Here is a 22,870-nt window from a genome sequence, read left to right as displayed (position 1 = left end):
CTGCAAAGGACAAGTCCCTAGCCTAGCTCAGAGGTTTATTTATGGCCGAGATAAGGAGCCCGAGATGACACAAACATCCAGGGAGGTGGTAGCCCTGTGGGCTGGTTTCATTTTCCTTCATCTTTGGACCTGGGAGCTTGGTCCTATTGGTCTTTCCGGGGATAAAGATGGGGAAGGGTAAGAGACAAGGGACACTTGTTGGAGACTGGGAGCAGACACCTCTCCTCATCACCTCCCAAGTCAAGGTGGGCGGAGGCTGAAGTTCCCGAGGAGACCCTGAAGGTGGGGGGCGCAAAGAGAAGGGGTAGGTTGCACCGAAAGTGCCAGGGGGTGAAGAAAGGAGTGTTTGCCCAAACGCATTCTACAGACAGCCTTTTGTTATCTAGGAGTGTTTCATCGAGGTTTACTCTGGGGAATTTTAGGTCATCTCTGCTCTGCTTGTGGTCTGCCCGGGTGGGTGGAATAAGCTTGGCAATGTGCCAGGAACTCCTGCTGCTGCTGCTGCTGCTGCTGCTGCTGCTGCTGCTGCTGCTGCTGCTGCTGCTGCTGCCTAGAGGTGGAGTGACAACTAACTTCCTTACAGACCCCACCTGGTCCCAAAGGGAGCTATGCTCCTTGTGTTGGATGGATCCTGCAGGGTCTGGAAGATTTGGCACATAGCCTGGTTGTCAGGGAAAGAGCATTGGCTTTGAAGTCAATAGACCTGGGGTGCAGGGGAAGGAATGTTGAACAGAGTCAGGAACACTCAGATTTTAGTTCTTCCTCTGACAGTTTCAGACACCACCTCGGTGTCCACGGGCAAGTCACTTAACCTTTGTGATCCTCAGTTTATTTTACTGTAAAATGGGTTCAGAAATCGACCTATCAAATAATACCTAAGAAAGAAGCACTTTATAAACTTAAAAGCCCCTTATAAATGCCAAGTTGTTTTTTTTTTTTTTTAAATCCAGGTAACCTTAGGCAAGTCATCTAATTTCTCTGGGCTCTGTCTCCTCCATTATAGTTCTAAATCATTTGATCCCTTGAGTCTTTGGGGCAAAAAGCCATTGCTGTTTAAAAAAAAGAAAAGTCTTTTAGTGGAAAGAGTGTTAGAGTCAGAAGGATTTAAGTTCTAACATTAGCCATGTGACCTTGACCAAGACATACCTCAAAGCCTCATTTACTTCATTTGTAAAATTAGTATTACACTCAGTGACTTATGAGGTTCTTTCCAACATTAGCCCTATGATCCTCTATGTTAGGACATGCCACCTACCTTGAAGGTTTGCTGCCTAAGAAATTCCTTTGAAAACGTTAAAACACTTTAAAAATATGAGTGCAGAAGAACTTTTTGGCATTTCTTCTTCTTTTTGTAATTGGGGATTGGAGAGAGAGGGACAGAGAGGAGAGAGAGGAGGGAATGAGAGAAAGTTAAAGAAAATTTCCCAGTTTGTCAGGAAGTTTGTGAAGGAAAGTTTTCTTTTGGTTTGATAGTCTTTTCTATAAGACTATCTCACTTTGTTTGAGAATCCATTAGACATTTAAAAAAATTTCAAGATCCTCCTTACTCTGGTAATTCTGAGCAAGGTGGTAGAATATGTGGCAAGAATGGTGTCCAATATCACTATTTGGTTATCTTGGAAGACTCATTTTTATTCTGGCATCTAGTGGGGGTAAATTGTTTTTTGATCCAATCTGGTACCCAGATCCACTCTCCTCTACCTCCCTTTCCTTCTTGCTGAGGTGGCAACAGGATTTAATCCCCCAGTGTTTAAGTCTAAGGAAAAGCTGTGATACAAAACTAATATATTGCTATTGATTCTTCCTCTTACTGAAAATAGTGAAATAAAGCAAGGTCTCTTGTGGAGAATCCCTGAAGAACCCAGTGACAGCAAAAAAAGACTGTTTAATTTCTGGCTCCATTACCTCTGAGAGGAGGGAATAATTTTCTCCTTTGGCTCCTAGTGGTAGAGAAAATATTTCAGAGGAGAAAAATTAGGGAGAATGGGGTTGTTGAATTCTGTTTTACTGCTTTTTTTTTTTTTTACTAGTTGTGACCTATATAAGCCACTTAGAAGTAAAATAAAGAAAAGATTAATTTCTAAGAAGGAATGCCCAATAAGTAGATTTTTCATTGGGTGACTAGGGGATCCTGGATTTACAATAGCTAGCCTTGGCTGCTCTAGTAGAAAGTGCCAGGACCTGATGGCCCATTAATTAGCATAACCCTGGGCAAATTAGTTGGGATCTTATCCTAGTACTCCAAGGGAACTTAGAGGCAATTTAGATCCATCCTCTTATTTTACAGATGTGGAAACTGAGGCTCAGATAGTTAAAGTGCTTTGGTGAGGGACAAATAACAAATGGCAGTGTTGAGATTTGAGTCCAGATCCTCCAACTTCATACTATAGTCCTTTCCCCCATATCACATTGCATTTAAAGCTAGTTTCTTCTCGGATTAAAGCCTGGTAATAGATTAAATTCCTCATAATGTTTAGCACTATATCTATGGTCTTCCACTTCTATAGCTACATCTATTGCATATCGACAGGAGATGATTGAGGTAATAAATGTCATATTCCTTTGAGAAGTTGAAAGTTTTATTTATGTGTGAGGTCTTATCTCATTCCCCTGCCCAGGCATGGAAAATTCCTGTCTTTTCTTCTGACTTTGCTTCTCCTCAAATCTCAAATCCAGTTCCCTACCCCTCACCCCCCCAATCTCCCTCCCCATCTACTGATGCCAAAAAGAAACTAAGGAAGGTCTCTTAGGTGGAATATTCACAACCCTCCACCCTTTCTTCTTTGTCAAGGGCAGTAGTGTCTACTTGATCTTTCTCTGCCCTTCCCAATACTGATACTTTCTGTCATTCTGAAATCAATACTTCAACTTGCCTTTCAATAAAATATCAGCTCCTTTTGTTCTTCATATCACTCTTATGCTTCCCATATTCTCCAAGTCTTCCTGATTTACTGATATTGAATTGATCTATAAAAAAAGGTTTAAGAAAATCTTTCCTTCCCACCACTTTCAACATCTTCTCCCTATCACTTCTGAGGTCTCTGTAAAAAAAAAAAAAAAAAAAAAAAAAAAAAAAAAAAAAATGGAGCAGGGGCTGAAGAAATGGATAGGATGAGGGAGTTAAATTGACATTACTGCTGGAAGGATAAAAAAAAAATGACCATATCCAAATAATTTGGTCCTGGGCAGGGAGGACTGGAGAGAGAAGGTTCGGCTGTTTTCCTAAATGTTCTAAAAAATCAGGAAAGACAAAAAAGGAAAAAAAAACCAACAACAATTTTAAAAAAAGCCTTCACATAACAATACAATCCATTTAAACTGTGGCTCATACTTTTCATACCAATCGCATGACTTTTTTTTTTTTTTTTTTAATTCCCTCGTCTGATTCTTGAACTCTGGAGCTGGCAGCGTTGTGAAGGGGAAGTAGAATCTGACACTGCACCAGCAGGTTTACTAAAGGTCTCTAATGGGTATTTTCTTTTTCTTAGCCCTGCCCCTGAATTGTCAGACGGCGTCTGCCTCTCTGAAGTTTGCAGTGATTTCCTTTCCAGCCTGGCCTTATCTTGGTCCGCACGTTGCTGCCTCTTGGTGACTAATAACACAATAACATTGTCTCAGGATAGAAAAAAAAAGTCTGAGCTGTTTACTCGCTCTATGGGGGTTCAGTATAAAAAGGAGGCAGAGAGCTGTCCAAGCCAGACTGGCTTCTGCCGGAGCACTGGAAGTCACTGAAAAGATCGTTGGGTTTCTAGTGCAGCTCACTGGACGATCGGGGCATTTTCAGCCCTTTTGGACTGCCCTCTCTCCCGGCAGAGGCAGAAGCTTTTCTTTTTTTCTTGCAGCGGACACCAATATTGAAGAAAGAACTTTAGAGGGCTGAATATCAGAAGTAGTTCAGGGTGAAACTGAAGTTGTTTTTGAGTGTTTTAATCTAAGCTTAGTTGGCAGAGGAGGGATTTTCAGAATGGATTATTTCCAGATGATTTTCTCCCTGCTGTTTGTGGTTTTCCAAGGAGCACCAGACACAGGTAGGCATGCTGGCTTGTAAGCTGCTGAGTATTAATGACTTAATTATCCACTTTAGCGCTTTACTCGCTTGCCTCCCTCCCCCTTTCCTTTACTATTGGGGCTCATAAATCAGAAGTCTGGGACTTTTTTGCCTATAGCTACCAAATCTTGGAGCGAAAAATAATAAATAATTAAGTTGCATATATGCATTATATGACAGTACATCAGCTGGGGTGATTTATCGCAAAGAAGTTTTATTGCACTTTTCGCCAGCGTTAAAGAACTTGCAAATGCTGGGCAAAATTTAACCTCTGGAGCATGTGTATAATATATGTGTTTTTATGCACAGAAGTCTAATATTACCATCTCATAGTGCTGCTGCTGATACTAGCATGTCAGTATGTGTGATATTAGAGAGGGTGTTTCAACTTGAAGCTATGGAATTTTGTTCAAGTCTCATTCAATGAGCACATGAGCAGAAACATCACCTAGAGTTTGGTCTGTTGAATAAACCCCCTCAGGTGGTTTCAGGGTGAGAGCAGATGCTCTCTTCAAATCTTGTCATTATTGACTTTAGGTTTCCTTCTGGCAGGTTTTTGGCACTCCGAACAACACGAGATGTATTCACAGTTTTAGTCACTTGTCTTGGGAGAGAGATAGGATAAATGGAGGTTACACGAAGTTTTAAGACTGGGAGTGTATACTTGTGCATGTGTTTGGTTTGCTATCTCTAGGTGATCCAGAGCAGAGGGAGTGAATGACAAGGAATTCAAACCTTGCCATGGTCTGATCATTGGAAATCTGCTGGGCAAATCAGTTTCTGTAGCCAAAAGAGCTAGTAGGGAGAGAGAATGCTGCAGAAAGCCTCTGAATGTGCCCCTCACAAGCTGCACATTTCAGGACAATCTCAGGACCAGATCATAATAATTCCCCAAACAATTTGGGAACCCTGATGCCTCCGTCAAGTTCCCAAAACGTCTCTTGATTTTAGGCTAAAGTCAGAAACCTCATAAGGCTTTTTAGACACTTTCTGAAATCTATGCTGGGGAGCTCTTATCTTCTCTCTCCCCAAATGCTTCTCCCTTCACCTCCAAGGCTCCAGCTATACTAGAGGAGAAAGTAGATTGGAGAGGGGGGGAGGGGGGAGATAACAGCGATTACTCTACAAAAGTTGGTGTTGGCTAGTCATTAAAAACTATAAAAATAAAGTAATTTGAATTACTTATTACTTATTGTATATAAGAACTAAGATATGAAGGGAAACTAGTGACATGGAATTCAGGATTCCTTTTCTTAAAAATCAGGAGCAATTTAAAGGTCATTAGCCAAACTCAAACCTAAATTTCTAACAGCAGGAATTTCTTTCAAGCACTAAGGGGCTTCATTAAGTGGCTCCTTTAGGTGTTTGTTTTTCCACATTTCTGAAGGTCCTTCTAGGGGTTGATAATTCCAGAAGGGGTAAAGGCTAAGCAAAGCATTTAGGATGAGGGAAGAAAAAAAGAGTTCCCTCATCCCTTCAACCCCCCCTCCCCCCCAAAAAAAGACTATTCAGTGCGTTTCACCCAAAGCAACCAGGTATGGGATGAATGCTAAGATTCCATGTGTTTCTGTGACTCTTAAGACCAAGCTCAGAGGCTCACCCTACTTTCCTCTTCATCTCTCTCTCTTAGCCTTTGGTGCTGAACTCAGCACAGAAGCCCAAGCTGGTGGGGACAATCAACCTCCCAGTGCACCCTGGCGGCCTCGACGGTCTAAACGCTGCTCCTGCTCGTCCTTGCTGGATAAAGAGTGCGTGTACTTCTGCCACCTGGACATCATTTGGATCAACACTCCCGAGTGAGTCTCTAGAGGGCATCGTAACTCTAGTCATTTATTCTAGCCCTAGTTCCTGGGGAGCTCCTTATGAGGTTTCTAGAGGTTAACACATCTGAGGAGATTTAAATCCCTTTCTGTGACATTATTCTTCCATTAAAAGGGGGAAAAAGTCAACCACAGGGCAGTCTGGTAACAGAATGGAAAGGATTCTATAAACCACTTGTTTCAACTATCTGTTATAGGATACATAGGCAGAGTTGGATACGCGTGGGACATCGTGCCCCAATTTAAGGACAAACAACTTGATGCTGGTGTCTCAAACAGAGAGTCTTCAAGGTGTTATATCAGCAGAGGTTTAGGAAAAGAGTTCTCAGGATTTGGACTTGGTGGATTCAATTGGTTTTCCTTATGGGCAAGATCAATTCTTAGTAAAAATACTACTGATCATTAAGAATTATAAAATCATAGCATTTTACTGGTACAGAGAGCTGGGACAACCATCTAGTTATAAGATCATTGATACAGAGTTTGAAAGGGCCTTAGAAGCTTTTTAGCCAAATTCCCTCATTAAAGCGGAGAAAACTAAGACCCAGGGAGATCATATTGGTAGTAAGCCTGAGAAGTGGGATTTGAACCCAAGTCCTTTGCCTCTAAAATCAGAATTCTTTCCATTGTATGACTGAGGCCAAGATATTCAAAAATAATTGGTCACACAATGAGTTAGTAAAGTTTTGAATAAGGATTAGAACCCAGGTTTCCTGACTCTCAGCTCTGAACTCTTTCCATTTGGAAAGAATTATTTTAGAAGAATATGAACCCTTCCTCCACATTCTCTTTTTTTTCCCAATTATAAACAAAAATGCACACAATATCCCCAGTGCCCCAGTTTAGCTTAGAGATGACTAGAAAAACCCAATAAGCATTACCTGAGTTATTTCCTAAGGGCATGGTTTCATCTCTAAGGAGAGAATCAAAATGCATATATAGGAAGCTCTTAGACATTCTGCTGGTAGCTATCATCTCATGGAGACCTTTGATACCAATATGGCCCGCAAGAACTTCTCACATAGGGATGTAAACCAGGCACTGTTAGAGAGTCTCCTCTACTGGAAGGAAATGGGACTCAGGCTCATTTCTAGTAGGAGTTTGCTCTGCCCAATCTGAAGCCTGAAGTTGATAATCCCATGTGTTGAGGGAAGAGATCTGTATAGAGCGTTAGCAGAGGGAGAGAATGTGAAACAGTCACCTGAACCACTTATGTGCTGACTTCTAATAATTTTGGACAGAAAAAAATACCATTTATGTCAAGAGGAATTTGAACCTTGTTAAAAATGGAGTTACATTGAGAATAGTGGCATAATAGCATTGTTCCCATTATACACATTCTGAGCCAGCAGTTGGCATACCCCTGACAGCCCTACCTTTTGCAATGATAACTTTATGCTGCCAAAACATTGGGTCAGATGAGCTCTTTGTATTATTTAAGGGGATAAATATACCCCAGAAGACCATGTCATTTTGATGGCAATCAATTATGCTAACATCAACTTGTTTTCTTCTTTTAAACCTAGGCACACAGTTCCATATGGACTTGGAAGCCCTTCTCGATCCAAGCGGTCCTTAGAAGATTCACCTCTTACCAAGCCAGCAGACTCCAGGAAGAGATGTCAATGTGCCAGCCGAAAAGACAAGAAATGCTGGGTCTTTTGCCAAGCAGGAAAGGAACTCTGGTGGGTTAAGACACCTTTCACTTTTAGTCAGTTTTATTAGACTCCCAAACCTTTCCACAGTCTAATATTACAATTCTGGCCTTGGAAAAATATATTTATTATGTTGAAACATAGCCCCAGAGGGGAAGGGTTCATAATGCAATTGCTTTAACATTTTTCCTTCTCTCTCTCAGGGCCCAAAATACTTTGAAGAAAGCCTGGAATGAACCTAAGAAAATAAAAGAGTGTATTGGTCATGGACTAAAGTGTATGCAACAGCAGCTTGTGAACAGGAAGAAAATGAGAAGGTGAGAATATTTTCAGTGCAGCACAAAAACTTCTTTCCTCAAAGGCCAAAGTACCATTTAAGCAAACCTAATATTACAAAGAGATCCTTAGAAGGCGGGGACTCCCCTCAACATAGGGCAGAAGAGCCATTCTTGACATTTAACTTTGGGATGATGAATATAAATGCAGGCTGCTGCCCACCTCACACACCTTTGTGGTTGTAGAGAATACTTTTATCCCCTGGGATTCTATCCCAATTTACTTCCAAGTTCCCTGTGAGGAATCTTGCCACTTTCCCTGGTTTGTGGGGGGGGGGGGAGGGAAAGTCATTCCATTTTCAAGGAGAGCCCAATTTCATACATGTGCCTCATGGATCCAAGTTTTCGAAAGGGAAGTAGTTATTCATATGGCCATCCATGAGGAAAATAAGGTCATTAGGCAGGGTTGGTGAGATTTGGAACATACCGTTTTGTGTGTGAGGAGGGTGAGGAGAGTTGAGTTATTGGGGAGGAGGGAGTTGTTTTTGTTTTTAAATAAGGGACTCTGGCAGAAAACCAGTGTCAGTCCAAACTATATCTGTTTGCTCTTCACTCCCCTCACCCCTAGCCCTGACTCTTTTAGTCATGGCATGGAGTGGAGGGAAGATTTAAACCAGCCAGCACCATTAAAATCATATTAGAGCCCTGTTAGCATGATGAAACCTCTAAACCCCTAACATTTGGGTTTCATGTGCCCAGGGGAAGAAACCTGCCCTTAGATCTGTCACATGTTCTACATTTCCCTATTAAGGTCAAAAAGATTTTTTCCTGGAAATTTAGTGGCAAGAAGTTCTGTGGTCAGAATGTACTGAGCCTGGGTCTGAAGTCAGACTTCTGAGCTGTTTACTACTAACTTGTGCTGCCTTTACCAGTCACTTAACCCCTCTTACTTTAATCTATTCTGTTTAAAAACAACAACAACAACAACAAAAAACCTTACCTTCTGTCTTAGAATTAATACTAAGGTTCAAAGGCAGAAGAGTGGTAAGGGCTAGGCAATGGGGGTTAAGTGACTTGCCCAGGGTTACACAGCTAAGGAAGTGTCTGAGACTAGATTTGAACTCAGGAACTCATCTCCCTAGTCCTGTTTATTTACAGAGTCATCTAGCTATCCCTTTCAATAAAACTAATCAGACTGTGCACTGAGTGAAGTGGATTACTGAAACACAGTTTGTAAAGTGCCTCAAAATCTTAACCTTCCCGGTTCTCAGTTTTCTTATCTGTAGAATGAGGGATTTGGACTGGATGACCTCATGTTCCCTGTGATTCCAACTCTAAATCACATCAGCTGTTAATCTTCAAGGCGTTAATCTGCAGTAAACTAGCCTTGTAAAAATAAATAATGTATATAGTGCTTAAAACTTTGCAAAGTCCTTTGTACAGGTTAGGACTGCAAGCGTTATTATCCCCATTTCACAGATGAGAAAACTGTGCTTGTGAGAGATCACCCAGGATAATGTAGCTAGTGAGTATATAATGTGAGTTATGATGAGTACAGGTCTTTTTCCAAGCCCTGCACTATCCATTAAATTACACTATTTTATAAACAGCTCTCCTTTCCAATCCTGGTCCCCCTCAATAGATGCTGAAAAGGCCTTTGGCAAAAATCCAATCCTGGTCCCCCAAATATCAGGCCTACAGAAACTTTTCTTTGCCTGGCAAAACCTGTTTTAGTCTCACCTAGACAAATCCATTCTCCTTCATTCTATTGCTTTCTATTGCTTTCTTTCCAGAGAAGACTAGTTCCTTTCAGAAGATAAACACAAGTTTCCCAATGAAAAGGGTCATGTGAAAAATGAATAAAAGAAATAAAGAGACTGCTGAGTTTCCTTTAAGCCCAATACATAATTTCCATGAGATTTGATGTGATTTCTTTTTCTGGTCTGATCATAATCAGGATCCTACTTTCACAGCCTTCTATAGATACCTTCAGAGGGTTTTGGGGGGGGGGGGCTTGGAGGGAGAATAGGATCCAGCTCGAGTTTTGTGGTGAAAAGAGCTCAGGAATAAGATTGCAATTGATTTTCTCTACTTGATGATTTGATGTATTTCCTTGATCTTACTGTCAATGTGTTTTGTTGACAAAATTTCTTCTTGTCTTATCTTAATAGGTTGGAAGCTATCAGTAATAGCATCAAGACATCCTTTCACATTGCAAAGCAGAGAGCTGAGCTCCACAAAGAAAAGAGAATAACCCATAACCGAGCACATCAAAAGCAAAGCATTTGGGACAGTCTGAAGACAACATCTTAGTTAAGAGAACTCCGTGGTTAATCCTCATGTACTCTGGCTGGCAAAGCATGGCAGCATCTTCCCTGCTTTGACCATTCTTTGTTCCAGACTGGCAAAGGACTAGGGATCCTTGTTCCAAACATTCCAAGAAAGGTAGAGGAGTTCCTAAAATCTATCTTCATTTGCTTCCGTTAGCAATGAAAAGTTTTGCTCCTCCTCATCCAGGAATGTAAATGGATGGCTGACTAGGGGCCAATCTGGGAGAAAACAAAGGCTAAGTAATACATTAATTAGTGATACATCTGTCAGGAGGAGGAGAGGAGACAACACATTTGGATGGAGCTTCTGAAGAGAGGGTCCGAAGGGGAGTGTGTGTCTGACTCAAAAGTCTGGCAGATTTCAGGGAGAAACTCCAAAGCTCCATGAGAAGATTTTGCAAGGAATGCACAAATTGGAAACACATGCCATGGAGAGACACCCAAGTTAGAAATCAAAGATACTGTTTTTCAATTCATAAAAATGCAAAACTGAAAGAAATTGTACTACTGTATAACAGGATGTGTTTCATGAATACGACTCTACCTCACCTGTATTGCACTCCTGCAGAAGTATTTCACCACCTTGTGTTGCCTTTACTTATTGTTCTCTGCTTCCCCCTTCTACCCGCTCCCAAATAAAGCCCATACTTGGGCCTCATGGAAGTCCAGTTTGATCAATAGTAGAAATCACATTTTGGTGATGATCCACTACGTTTAATGCATACAAGAAAAAGTCATCGAACTAGCTTCTACTCTTGGTTTCCTCTTTATTGTAAAACTGCTGATAAAGAGTTCATGAAAAATGTTAAAAGGTGAAAATTGGGTATACTTTAGAGCAGTAAAATCATTTACTTTATTGGAACTGGCTAATGGAGGTTGAATTAAATTTTGTGATGTACTTATTTTTTTATAGATATTTATATTCAGACAATTTATTCCTTATATTTACCATGTTAAATATATGTTGGGGCAGGCCATATTGGTCTATGCATGGTTTATGTATTTCTGAATGAAATTGAAATTGAGAAATGCTTTTTGCCTGTCAAGGTAACTGACCTTAGAAATAAATATTTTTCCCTACTCGACTGGTCTGATGTTATTGTTTTGTAATTCTCATAAACAAGTAAAACTTGTAAAAGGCAGGAAGAGGACATAAATTAAAGAACCTTTTGTTCCTTGGGTGACTTGGTCCTGTAACTTTTCTAAGGAAATAAAAATTGGATTAATATCTTAAATTCTTTCAGGCTTTTCTATAAAAATCTTGGTCTTTGTAGTGAAGGAAGATTGTGAAGAAATCATATAGAATTGGCATTAGCTTCAGCAGCTTTCAGTCTTCACCTTCCCAGATGAATGGTGTTGAGAGAACTGAATTGTGGCTCAGCTTAAAGCATTTCCACCACTCATTTTTAACTTTGGCTTACTGTGGTACCATATGTATAGTCTTTGCTCAACACATAATTGTTCATGGTGATTGCCAGTTCAAGGCAGTTGGTGAAAGTAGTTACTGTTCCTGGAGGCTAGGTGGCTCAAAGGATAGAGAGCCAGGCCTGGAGAAGGGAGGTCCTGGGATCAAATGTGACCCCAGAATCTTCCTAGCTGTATTACCCTGGGCAAGTCACATGACCTAAATTGCTAGCCCTTAACTTTTCTGCCTTAGTGCCAATACTTAGTTTCAATTCTAAGACAGAAGGTAGAAGTTAAAAAAAAATAGATAGTTACTGATCAAAGTTCAGCACCATTATCAAAGGGAGCATCTTCAAATGCCAAGAATCAATCAATTAACAAGCAGGTAGAGCCTGGATGCTGAGGATACAAATGTAAAAGTATGTTATTCCCTGGCCTCAAGAAATTTGAATTTTACTGGATGATGAGGGCAGGGTTGAGGATAGTATCTTCACAGCTAATTGAATATGGAGAGAGAGAGAGACAGAGACAGAGACAGAGAGACAGAGGGAGAGAGAGAGAGGGAAATTGGTGGAGGAATGGGCTCTTGAAGAAGGTGGCACTAGAGCTGAATTTTGAAGGGAGCTAGAGGTTCCCAAGGGGGGAGAGCATTACAGGTCAGTCTATGCAAAGGAAGGGAAGTGGAGAATGGAACTGGAATGTGGAGGGAATATAATCATCTTAGAAAGATAGACTAGAGCCAAATTGTGAAGGGATTTAGATGCCAAAAAGAGAAATTTCCTAAAAGGCAAAGGGAAACTTTTGAATTAAAGGGTGTGGAGTGTCATTGTCACACATGCTTTAGGACTATTAAATTAGCAGCTCTATGGAAGACAGATTAGAAAGGAGAAAGGTTTGAGAGAGGAAGATTTATTAAAAGAAGACTATTGCAATAACCCAGGTGAGTGAGAAGTGATGATGGCCTAGACTAACATGCTCTTTGAGCAAGAGGGTAAATGAGAATGAAGAGATAAGGACGGGAACCTAGGTGGTTGGAAGAGTGCTGGTGCCCTTGAAAGAAATAGTGAAAATTAGGAAGGAAGACAATTTTAAAGAGAGAGAAAATGAATTCTTTTTTAGATGTATTGTGTTTGAAATTCTTATACAACACCCAGAAATAGATATTGATTGGGAAGTTGGAAATTTGGGACCGAAACTCAGGAGGAGGATTAGGGCTATATATGCAGTTTTGGGAGACATCTGCAGAGATGATAGTTGAAATTTAGGGGCTGATAAGATCACCATTTTCACTTTCCTTCAAATTTCATTTCTTTAGGCTTAGTTTGCTGTTCTGGGAAATGTGTCAAGAAAGCACAACTCAACACATGTGGAATTGCTTATTGTTATTACAAACATGTTGTACCCAATGTATAACAAATTCTGTGGCAAGATAAAATCATTAAAGGTGTAGTTTAGGGATGGATTGTTCCATGCAATATAGAACATGAGTGGATCCCTTTTAATTTATGATGACACCTATGTTTTGGTTGGGATATTTCCCATGTAGCTGAGCCATGTACCCTGACCACTTCTGGATGATGCCAAACATGCTCTGGCATTTTGTTGAAAGTCATACATATCTAATGTTTAAAACTGCTGCTAGGCCCAGAATCCCAGGGCATTCTCTCCTTCTCCATTAAAGGACCTCTTCCATCACTAGACCCATGCACATGATCCAGATTGGATTTAGTCCTGGAGGAGTATGACCACTTAAAAGAAGGGTCAGGCTCTTTTTTTTCCCTACGACTCTGGCTCATTTCACTTTTACTCTCTTGTCCCAAAGAAAATTACTTAAAACTTGGGTTTTGACTGATATTTAGAGTGTCCCTGAAGAAGGGAGTATAATTGTATTCAATGTACAACGTAAAGCACTTATGGGACAGGAATTAATTTCCTACACACAAAATAGATGTTTGACCCCAAAGCCTTTCACAAGCAAACATTGACAGAAAATCTATTTTCTGCTTAGAGGCAACTAGGTGTCTCAGCGGAGAGAACTCTGGGCCTGGAGTTAGGAAGACCTGAATTAAGATCTGACCTCAGACACTTATTGGATGTGTGACTCTGGCCAAGTCATTTAACCTCTGTTTGCCTTAATCCACTGGAGAAGGAAGTGGAAAACCACTGTAGTATCTCCATGGATAGTGTTGGTGTGATATTGTTCATGGGGTCTTGAAGGGCCCAACAAGAAGGAACAACAACAAAAGAGATTGATACTTAAAACTGTAAAAACAAACATTTGTCAGGGACTAGTGAATAAACATTTTATATTTCACCTCAGCTCTGCACTGACCTCCTCAAGACAGATGTCTTCTGGCAAAGAGCGTGGCCAGGAACTGGGTTCACCTTCCCAATGGTTGTTATCTTTACAAAGAGTGATGGATTTGTTGCCAGTAATTCTTTTCAAGTATAGCCATTTCTCATCTGGATTCTCTGGATCCCTCAAACTCACACATTTGTCTCTTGGCTAGGACATTTCCCTTTTAAAAGCATACTAAGACTTCAACTCTTCTCTCTGTGTGGCCAATAAGGGAAAGACTCTGAGTCTTGTATCACTGAGTACCCATGATTGGTCAGGGAGTTCATGATTCCAACAGTACTCAAATGCTATGATAGCATGCAAGTTCAACTGGAATCAGAAAGGGAAGCTCTGTGCATGCCCTAATATACTTGACCAGAAAAAAAACTCCTGATCTGCCCTTTGGCCACTATGACTAGAGTGGAAAGTGCTATTTTAAAGAGGATTGACCATTGAGTCACCCTTTCTCTCTCTTTTTTCCTGTCTACCAAGGATTTTGGACTCTTACTGGAATAGGATGGGATGAGCTTGTGATGATGGAGAGGAATCCCTTTTTTCCCCCTTGGTAACTATGGTGGTTTCTGTCATATGGCAGCAAGAACATGTCCTTGTTTAAGTGAACCTGAGACCGAATTTTAGGGACCTAGGTGTCTCTGTTGCTTTGTTAGCTTGGGGGCAACTTCATGAGTTTGAGAGATCCCACTCTTTGGAGATTAGTTTCCCAGCAATAAGGCTTCTTTCAAGTAACCTCTTGGAGAAGACCACCACTGGGTGAATATCACAGATAAAACAAAAGCTAATTCAAAACCTTAGCCTTGAATGAATTGTGGTAGACATTTATTTGTTTTTATTTTTTAATTATTATTTAAATTTTTATTTTGAATATTTTCCCCTAGTTACATATTTCATGTTCTTTCCCTCTCCCCCAAGCCCCCCTAACTCCCCTTAGCTGACTCACAATTCCACTGGGTTTTACATGTATCATTGATCAAGGCCTAATTCCTTATTATTGATAGTTGGACTATAGTTATCATTTAGTGTCTATATCCCCAATAATATCCCCATTAGCCCATGTGTTCAAGCAGTTATTTTTCTTCTATGTTTCTACTCCCACAGTTCTTCCTCTGAATGTGGCTGGTTTTCTTTCTTATAAGTCCCTCAGCCTTGCTCTGGATCCTTACATTGCTCCTAGTAGAGAAGTCCGTTATGTTCGATTGTATGTGGTAGACATTTAAGATGAGAGTGAATGCCTGTTCAGCAGTCCCACAAGTCTCCAGGGAATCTTTGCATCTTGGCAGAGTATAATGGAAGTTCTGACTTATTGTTTGGTATTTTAAATGTTTGTCAATGTGAGCTTATGTGTTTTTTGTGCTTTAAGCATGGCTTTGTGGTAGAAGAAATAAATACACATATACATAATCTACTTTATACATGGAACATCTTTCTAAAAGGAACCTTATTGCTTTTGAGGGTTAACACTCTGTCCTTAAAATTATTGCCTCCATATTTGCATCTTGCACTCACTTCTGAATTCATCTCATTCTGGCTTCTGATCCCTAGAAGTCTGAAAATGCTATGCTCAAGGTCAACAGTGTTCTTTTTATTGATATAATGGCCTTTTGTCAATCTTTGTCCTTCTTGCATTTGGCACTGTTGAGTAGTTCTTCTCTTGATCTTCCTTGGTTCTTGAGCTACTATTCTGTTGTTTCTACCTTTAGGACCAATTGTCCTCTATCTCCTTTTAAGTTCATTATCCACGATATACACCCTATGCATGAGTATACCACAGGGGTCTTCGGTGAGTCCTCTTTTTTTTTCTCTCTCTATACTCTTCTTCTTCTTGGTGATTTCATCAGTTCTCATGGATTCATTCTAGATTTGGATTCATTTATACAGGGGTGACTCTTAGATCTCTATATTATGTTTCTTCTGAGCTCCAATCCCACACTTTCAACTGAATGCTGAACATCTATATCTGGATGCCATAGTCATCTCAAATTGAAACAGAGATAGATGTTGATGATGATGCTATATAGGTGGATAGACCGAAGGATAGAACATTTATTAAATATTTATCATAACCAGATGGAAGCAGTGGATATAGAGTACTACACCTGCAATCAGGAAGACTCATCTTCCTAAATTCAAATCTGGCTTCAGACACTTACTAGCTATGTGACTCTGCTAATGCTCCTTTGTCTCGGTTTCCTCATTTATAAAATGAGTTCAAGAAGGAAATGAAAAACCACTCTAGTATCTTTTCTAAGAAAATCCCAAATGATGGCATGAAGTACTTAGTAGTTGGCCAGAACTGAAATGCTCAACAACAACAAAATACATCAGACACTGGCCTAAGTACTAAGGATATAAATAAAAGAAAACAAGAGAGCCCTTGAGGAGCTTACATTTTAATGAGGAGAGGGGAAGACAGCTATTAAATAGGACCTGGGAAGGGGATATGGAATGGCAACTAGTTATATGGAGAAATCTGGATCCCAGCAAGATAAAAGCTCTCCCATAATGGCCCTGCATCCCAGAAACAGAGTCCAAGGGAGTTTAGTGGGTCCTAGATGTCAGAAGCACAGGAACCATTGTTTTATCTTCAAAACAGAATTAATTTTCTTTCCTCCAAGTCCCATCCTTCTTTCTACCTTCTGTATTTCTACTGAGGTAACACTATTCTTCCAGGCACTTAGATTCTCAACCTAGGAATTATCCTTTACTCTTCCCTTTAATTCCTTCCTCATATTCAATCAATTATCAAGATTTATTGATTCCACCTTCTCAAGGTCTCTTAGATCTGCTCATTTTCTCTACTTACACCACCACCATCCTAATTCAGGGACATATCACCTTTTTTTAAAAAACCAAAACCAAAACCTTACCTTTGAGCTTACATCAGTTCTAAGACAGAAGAGTGGCAAGGACTAGGCAACTGAAGTTAAGCCCACAATTACATAGCTAGGAAGTGTCTGAGACCAACTTTGAAATTAGGATCTCCCAACTCCAGGTCTGGTTCCCTATCCACTGAGATACCTAGCTGCCCCTCTTCATCAATTCTTTTCCAGACTATTGCAATAGTCCAATTACTGCCATTTGGTCTCCCTGTTTCCAATCTCTCCCTTGTCAGATCCCTCCTCCACACAAGCACCAAATGTGTATTCCTAAAGTACAAATCTTTTTTTTCCTTGATCAAGAAACTTCAGTGGCTCCCTATTGATTTTAGGATAAAATAAAAATTCTTCATCATTTAAAGGCCTCCACAATCTGGCCCAAGTCCATTCCCCAAACCGATTACTCTTTTCTCCTTTTCATACCCTCAGGACTTTGGTCAAACCTGCATAGTTGAAATTCTCTATATACAACATCCCATTTCTTACCACGGTATCAGGATATCTTCCTACCTCTCTCCTACCTCTTGGGACATCTGACATCCTACAAGGCTGAGTTCAAATGCCACTCTTTTGGTTTACACTTTGACCCTTCCCTCAGCTATTAGGCCATTTCTGGAGTGGGGTGGACAGCCAAAGGTATCAGAAAGAATAGGATTGCAACTCAGGAGAGCAGATCAGAGGCTCCAGGTAATGTCTATAGAAAAGGGCAGAGTTTTCCCTGGTATATACCAAGAATAGAAAGCATAAACATGACCTTGAGATTTGAGATAAGAGCTCTTTTATTGGAGACAGAGCTCAGAGGTTTTTGTTTGTTTCTTTGTTTGTTTTTTAGGCTTTACTGTGAGTGAGAGTCAAGTTCCATTAGAGATAATGAGTTAGGATGTTGAGATACTGGAACTAGTTTCTGTGCTATCCAGGCCAGATGTTTTGAAGGGGGACTTGAAGGAAGAGTTTGGATGGGGGGTGGTGGTGGTGGAATACTTTAGCCTTGTTGGCCAGCAGGGAGGAATATTACAACCTCCCAGAAGAGCATAATGAAGAGTAGAGTGTGCTCTACTGACTTAAGGACAGACAAGCCATGAAATGGGTAAAAGGAGAAGCATAAGATGTTGTGTAGATCTTTGGAGGGTACCCGCCATTCACAGCATACTAGTGTCAATGTATCACATAAGCATTGTACACATTATGTCCTTTAAGTAACCTTTCTTGATTCTTCCAGTTGTAAGTGTCCACCTACTAAACCACTTTGTATTTTAGTAAATACACTGTATTTATTTATCTGGGACTTTTTTTTGTATTTTTACTAGAAGAATGTAAGATCCTTGAGGGTAGGGACTATCTCTATTTTGTACAGCCATACAGGAAGTCACATGAATTTCTTGGTTTCCCAGTACCTATAAAATGATACTTTATTGCTAAAAATGCTCTCCATCATTATTTGAGCCTTCAGCAAGATATACTCTTTTTGCTGGTAGAGGGTCTTGCCTCCGTGTTACTGCCTGCTGACCGATCAGGGTGGTGGTCTCTGAAGGCTGGGGTTGCTGTGACAATTTCTTAAAATAAGACAATGGTGAAGTTTGACATATTAACTGATGCTTCCTTTCATGAAAGATTTCTCTATAGCATGTCAGGCTGTTTGACATTATTTTACCCACAGTTGAACTTCTTTCAAAATTGGAGTCAATCCTCTCAAACCCTTGCTTCTTACATGCTTTATCAACTAAGTTTATGTAATATTTTTCAATATAGTTGTATCTTGGGGAATAGGGAGGTTGAAGGAGACAGAGAGAGTTGAGGGAGCAGTCCATCTGAGAGACAGTCAGAAAACATACAATATTTATTGATTGGGTTTGCTATTTTAAATGGGTGTGGTTCATGATGTCCCAAAACAATTACAACAGTAACATTAAAGATTGCTGATCATAGATCAGCATCACAAATATAAGAATAATGAAAAATTTTGAAATAGTGTGAGAATTATCAAAATATGATGTAGACATGATGTGAGCACATGTGGTTGGAAAAATGGTGCCAATAGACTTGTTTAGTGAAGGGTTGTCACAAGCATTCAATTTGTAAGAAATGCAATATTTTCAAAGTATAACAAAATGAGGGGAGACTGTATTTTTATCCCTGGCACATAGAACAGTATCTGGCACACAGTAGGCAATTAATAAATATCTGTTGACTGACAATCAGAGAGACTTAATAGAGTATTGGAATGAGGATGATGAGAATTTATTTTATCTGCTGGTCCTTGAGCTTCAGTCCTCCTCATGCTTCCTCTATGTGGTCAACAGAAATCAATAGCACATCGAAGGTAATCACTTTTGCTTTTATAAGACTCTTTAGTTTCCAAAGCACTTAAATCCACATTCCCATTTTATTTTTACATTGCCCAATGAGTAAGTAGGGTAGTCAGTGTTCCCATTTTACAGACACGGATTTGAAAAGTTCAGAGACATTGAAGTTGCCCAGTCAGCCAGGGCAGGAACAATGTCTGGCATTCTGAATAAATGTCAGAAATCTTTCTACCTCACCAAACTGCTTTTCAAGTAGTATAAGAAATAATAGAATGATCTTATTGAACCTTGAGATGAGGGGCTGGGCATGGTGGTGGAAAAAATACCACAAGCAGGTTGGACTCAGCACTATTTAAGCCCTGGTTTGTAGCCTATGCCAGGGTGCTGGATGAATACTGAGTATGCTGGTCCATCCTGCCACAGTTTCTGGAAGCTGTTTTCAGCACAGACTTTTTTTTTCCAGCTAGTTTCCATCAAGAAGAGCTTTGATCTTAGTGTTCCAAATGGAGCAGCCCCAGAGGGACCACTGCTAACTACTAGGGGATTTGGTGACCTTTGTCAGGTGGATGAGGACCCCCAGTAATTAAAGGCCCTCCGTTTCTCCAGGGATTGGCCTACATTGTAGGAAGAAAGAAAAAAAAAACAGTTGGCAGTTGTCTTTAACCCTCTTTATGGCTTAAATGAAACACAAGCCTAGGCTGTTGTGCTTAACTAGAGTTCCCACAAGAGTTCTTTCTTGGGAACAATAGGAAGTCACACGTAAAATACCCAAAGAGTCATTCATTTGGAAGCCCAAGCCTCCCTCCTACACTGCTGAGATGAGATAAGGAAGGTATTGGTCAAACCATAGACCCGTCGAATCAGAGAATCAGAGTCTGGAGAGACATTAGGGGTGATCTACTCCAATTCCCTTACATTACAAATGAAGGAACTGAGACCCAGCCAGAGAAGTGACTTTCCCAAGGCTGTACAGCTAGCTAGAGACCGAGCTGGGACTGGGATACAGAAGACAACTGTTTCACTCTGGGGCACTGTCAGTCTGGGTCAGAATGAAGAAGATCCAGTATTTCTTAGATGGAAGTATTTGGTAGGGACAAATAGAAAAATCTCCCTTTATTGAAGCTTCATCTATTTTTCTTTATAACACAATTAACCATTAATGTTATCCAGAGTCCAGAATGACTGCTTTCAGTAAGCCAAATTCAAAACATTTCAATGATGGATCTGGCTGTTTGGGGAAGAGAGTGTGGAGAGGGGGCAGACATTCTATAGCCCTGGATAAGTGGATTTCTATTGACTGACTGGCAGAAAGAAAATGGGATTTTTTTTTTCCCCTGAAGAATCTAATTACCAAATCACACTGAGATCATGAGAGAGTAGAGGGTGGTTTTTGTTTGTTTGTTTGTTTTGTTTTGTTTTCTTGGGAACTTCTCTGAGTCTCTGTAAAATGAGGAGGTTGGCCTGAATGTAACTTACCTTTAACATTCCTGCCAATACCGAATCTATGATCCTATGATTTTGTAATACAGAAGCAAAGTCACATAGTTTCATCTTCCAGATTTAGCCCATCCTATGCCCAAGGATTCAACAGAATCAGTTCACACAAGTTAAGAGAACTGAGAGGAAGTCAAGTACACATTTCATAAATTATGCTTCTCTTTTCCCCCTTCTTTAGGTTCATCCTCACAGGGTACTGTGTCGGGAGTTCAAGGAATCCTTTTTCAGACAGAGTTTATATATTTGATAATTATCCTTCCGAAAGCATTGTCACATTAGTTATCAATTTGATCCTTACAAAAATTCTGCAAGGTAGATATTGTTATCCCCATTTAGAAGATGAGGGAGGGGTTTGCAGAGTTTTTGAAGTTTACTAGAAAGTTGATATCTCATATATGCAGTCAATTCCTAGTTGTTAGCATTTTGTTTGTTTATTTAGTGCATGAGGTGGTGCTCTGCCTAGTGACCTGGTCCTTTTAGGAATGAGGGCCCAGGTGCTGACGATATCATTCTGACTTTGGTAGTTGTGTATCCATCAATGTAAGATGTGTGTACTGTCCACATAGGTTATGTGCATGATTACATGGATTGTCTAAATGTGGCTGGTGGAATCCTGCTAATAGCTCTTCAAAGGGAGACTTAGTACTGCCTGAAGGGAAGCAGAGGAAGACATTATGAGACATGTGACTCCAGTTGTGTCTGAGAGAGAATGATATTGGTCTAGAATTATATCTTTCTGCCCCCCTAAATATTGCTGGCATAAGGCCATGATTTTTTGTTTTAGATTTAAGCTGCTTTCCTGGTCATTATCCTCTAAAGGAGAAGGGATAACTAAACTTAAACTTGTAGTTTTGACTCCGCACCAAATACTAGTTACACAAAAGACCACCACAAATAGTAGTAAATTTATCTAAGCAGATAGAAAATAGAAATCAGAGAAGTTATACAAAATAGAATATGTCAGAAGATGCATAGAATGAATTATTTCTTTCACTGGAAGTTATCTCAGCTCAACTAACAGAATGGCCCTGATCTCACCTGAGGGGAAATTACTCAAGGTCTGGAGGAAGGCTATCTGCAAAGCTGATCAGAGACACCTTGAAGTTTTGGCTTCTCTACATGTCTGCCAGTTCTCCAAATCTTTTTTTTTTTTTTTTCTTTCTTCATAGGTCTTTCTCAAAAGAGTATCTGGAGGGGGTAGCTGGATAACTCAGTGGATTGAGAGCCAGGCTTAGAAACAGGAAGTCCTGGGTTCAAATCTGACCTCAGATGCTTTCTAGCTGTGTGATTTTGGGGCAAGTCACTTGACCCCCATAGCCTAGCCTTTATCACTCTTCCGTCTTGGAACAAATACACAGTATTAATTCTAAAATGGAAGGTAAGGGTTATAAAAAAAAAGCATCTGGAAAAATAAAATAAAATAAAAAAAGAGAATCTAGAATTATGTGAGTCTCTCTTGAAGAAAGAACGAAGATGAATGTTTTTCCTCTCCCAAACTCTCATGCCAACTCCATGCCTCAGGTAGGGCAGAGTAATCACTGTCTCCACCAATTTGTAATCATTCTTTTTTTTTTTTTTTTAGCCCTTATCTTCTGTCTTTGAAGCAATACTATGTATTGGTTTCAGGGTAGAAAAGCAGTAAGGGCTAAGCAATGGAGGTTAAGTGACTTGCCCAAGGGCTTCTCATCTCTGGGCCTGGCTCTCTCAGTCCACTGAGTCACCTAGCTATCCCCATCAATAATTCTTGAGAAGCAGCATGTAAAACATCCCAGGTTATATCTATATAAGTGCATATTCTCTTCCTTGGTTAGATTATATGCTCTTAGAGGATAAGGACTGTTTTGTTTTTCCAGAACACCAGCATCTAGTACAATACCTAGCACACAGCAGACCAGAAATACTTAGTGTTTGATTGATGATTGGGTTTCCCACCTAACACCAGGGCCTTTGGGAAGAATGACATATTTTTTTTCCTGATTCTTTGAGTTACCACTGCTCAGTCTTCCCCTTTATTTTGTGATAGCTTCTCACTTTATTTGAAGAGGAAGATGTAGTTAGTATGGGTTTATCCAATCAGAACTTATCTTGAACTCCCATCCCTGGGGAGAATCTGCCCTCTGAAATTCCTTACTTTGATTTCATTTATGGTACCCCATAGTGCAGATAAATACATAGGCTTGATGACTATATATAGGTTTTTTGTTATTGTTCATAACCAAAAAAGATAAGAAAAAAGAATATGTCAGCACAATTACCATACAGTAAAGTTATCTGCAGCTTTTCTTAGACCATACATAATGGGTCTA

The 22,870-nt window shown here is 40.1% G+C and overlaps 1 protein-coding gene across 1 annotated transcript; it reads left to right on the top strand.

Moving 5' to 3' along the window:
* The first annotated feature begins 3,716 nt into the window (after positions 1-3,716).
* On the top strand, positions 3,717-11,363 carry EDN1 (endothelin 1). Its single transcript, XM_044658145.1, has 5 exons — positions 3,717-4,028; positions 5,679-5,844; positions 7,395-7,553; positions 7,727-7,840; positions 9,970-11,363. The coding sequence occupies exons 1-5, from the start codon at positions 3,965-3,967 to the stop codon at positions 10,109-10,111; spliced, it is 645 nt and encodes a 214-aa protein (XP_044514080.1). The 5' UTR covers positions 3,717-3,964; the 3' UTR covers positions 10,112-11,363.
* Positions 11,364-22,870: the final 11,507 nt, after the last annotated feature.

Source organism: Gracilinanus agilis, chromosome 1 (genome assembly GCF_016433145.1).
Source record: "Gracilinanus agilis isolate LMUSP501 chromosome 1, AgileGrace, whole genome shotgun sequence".
Taxonomy (NCBI): Eukaryota; Metazoa; Chordata; class Mammalia; order Didelphimorphia; family Didelphidae; genus Gracilinanus; species Gracilinanus agilis.
This window is presented reverse-complemented; position numbering and strand designations above follow the sequence as displayed.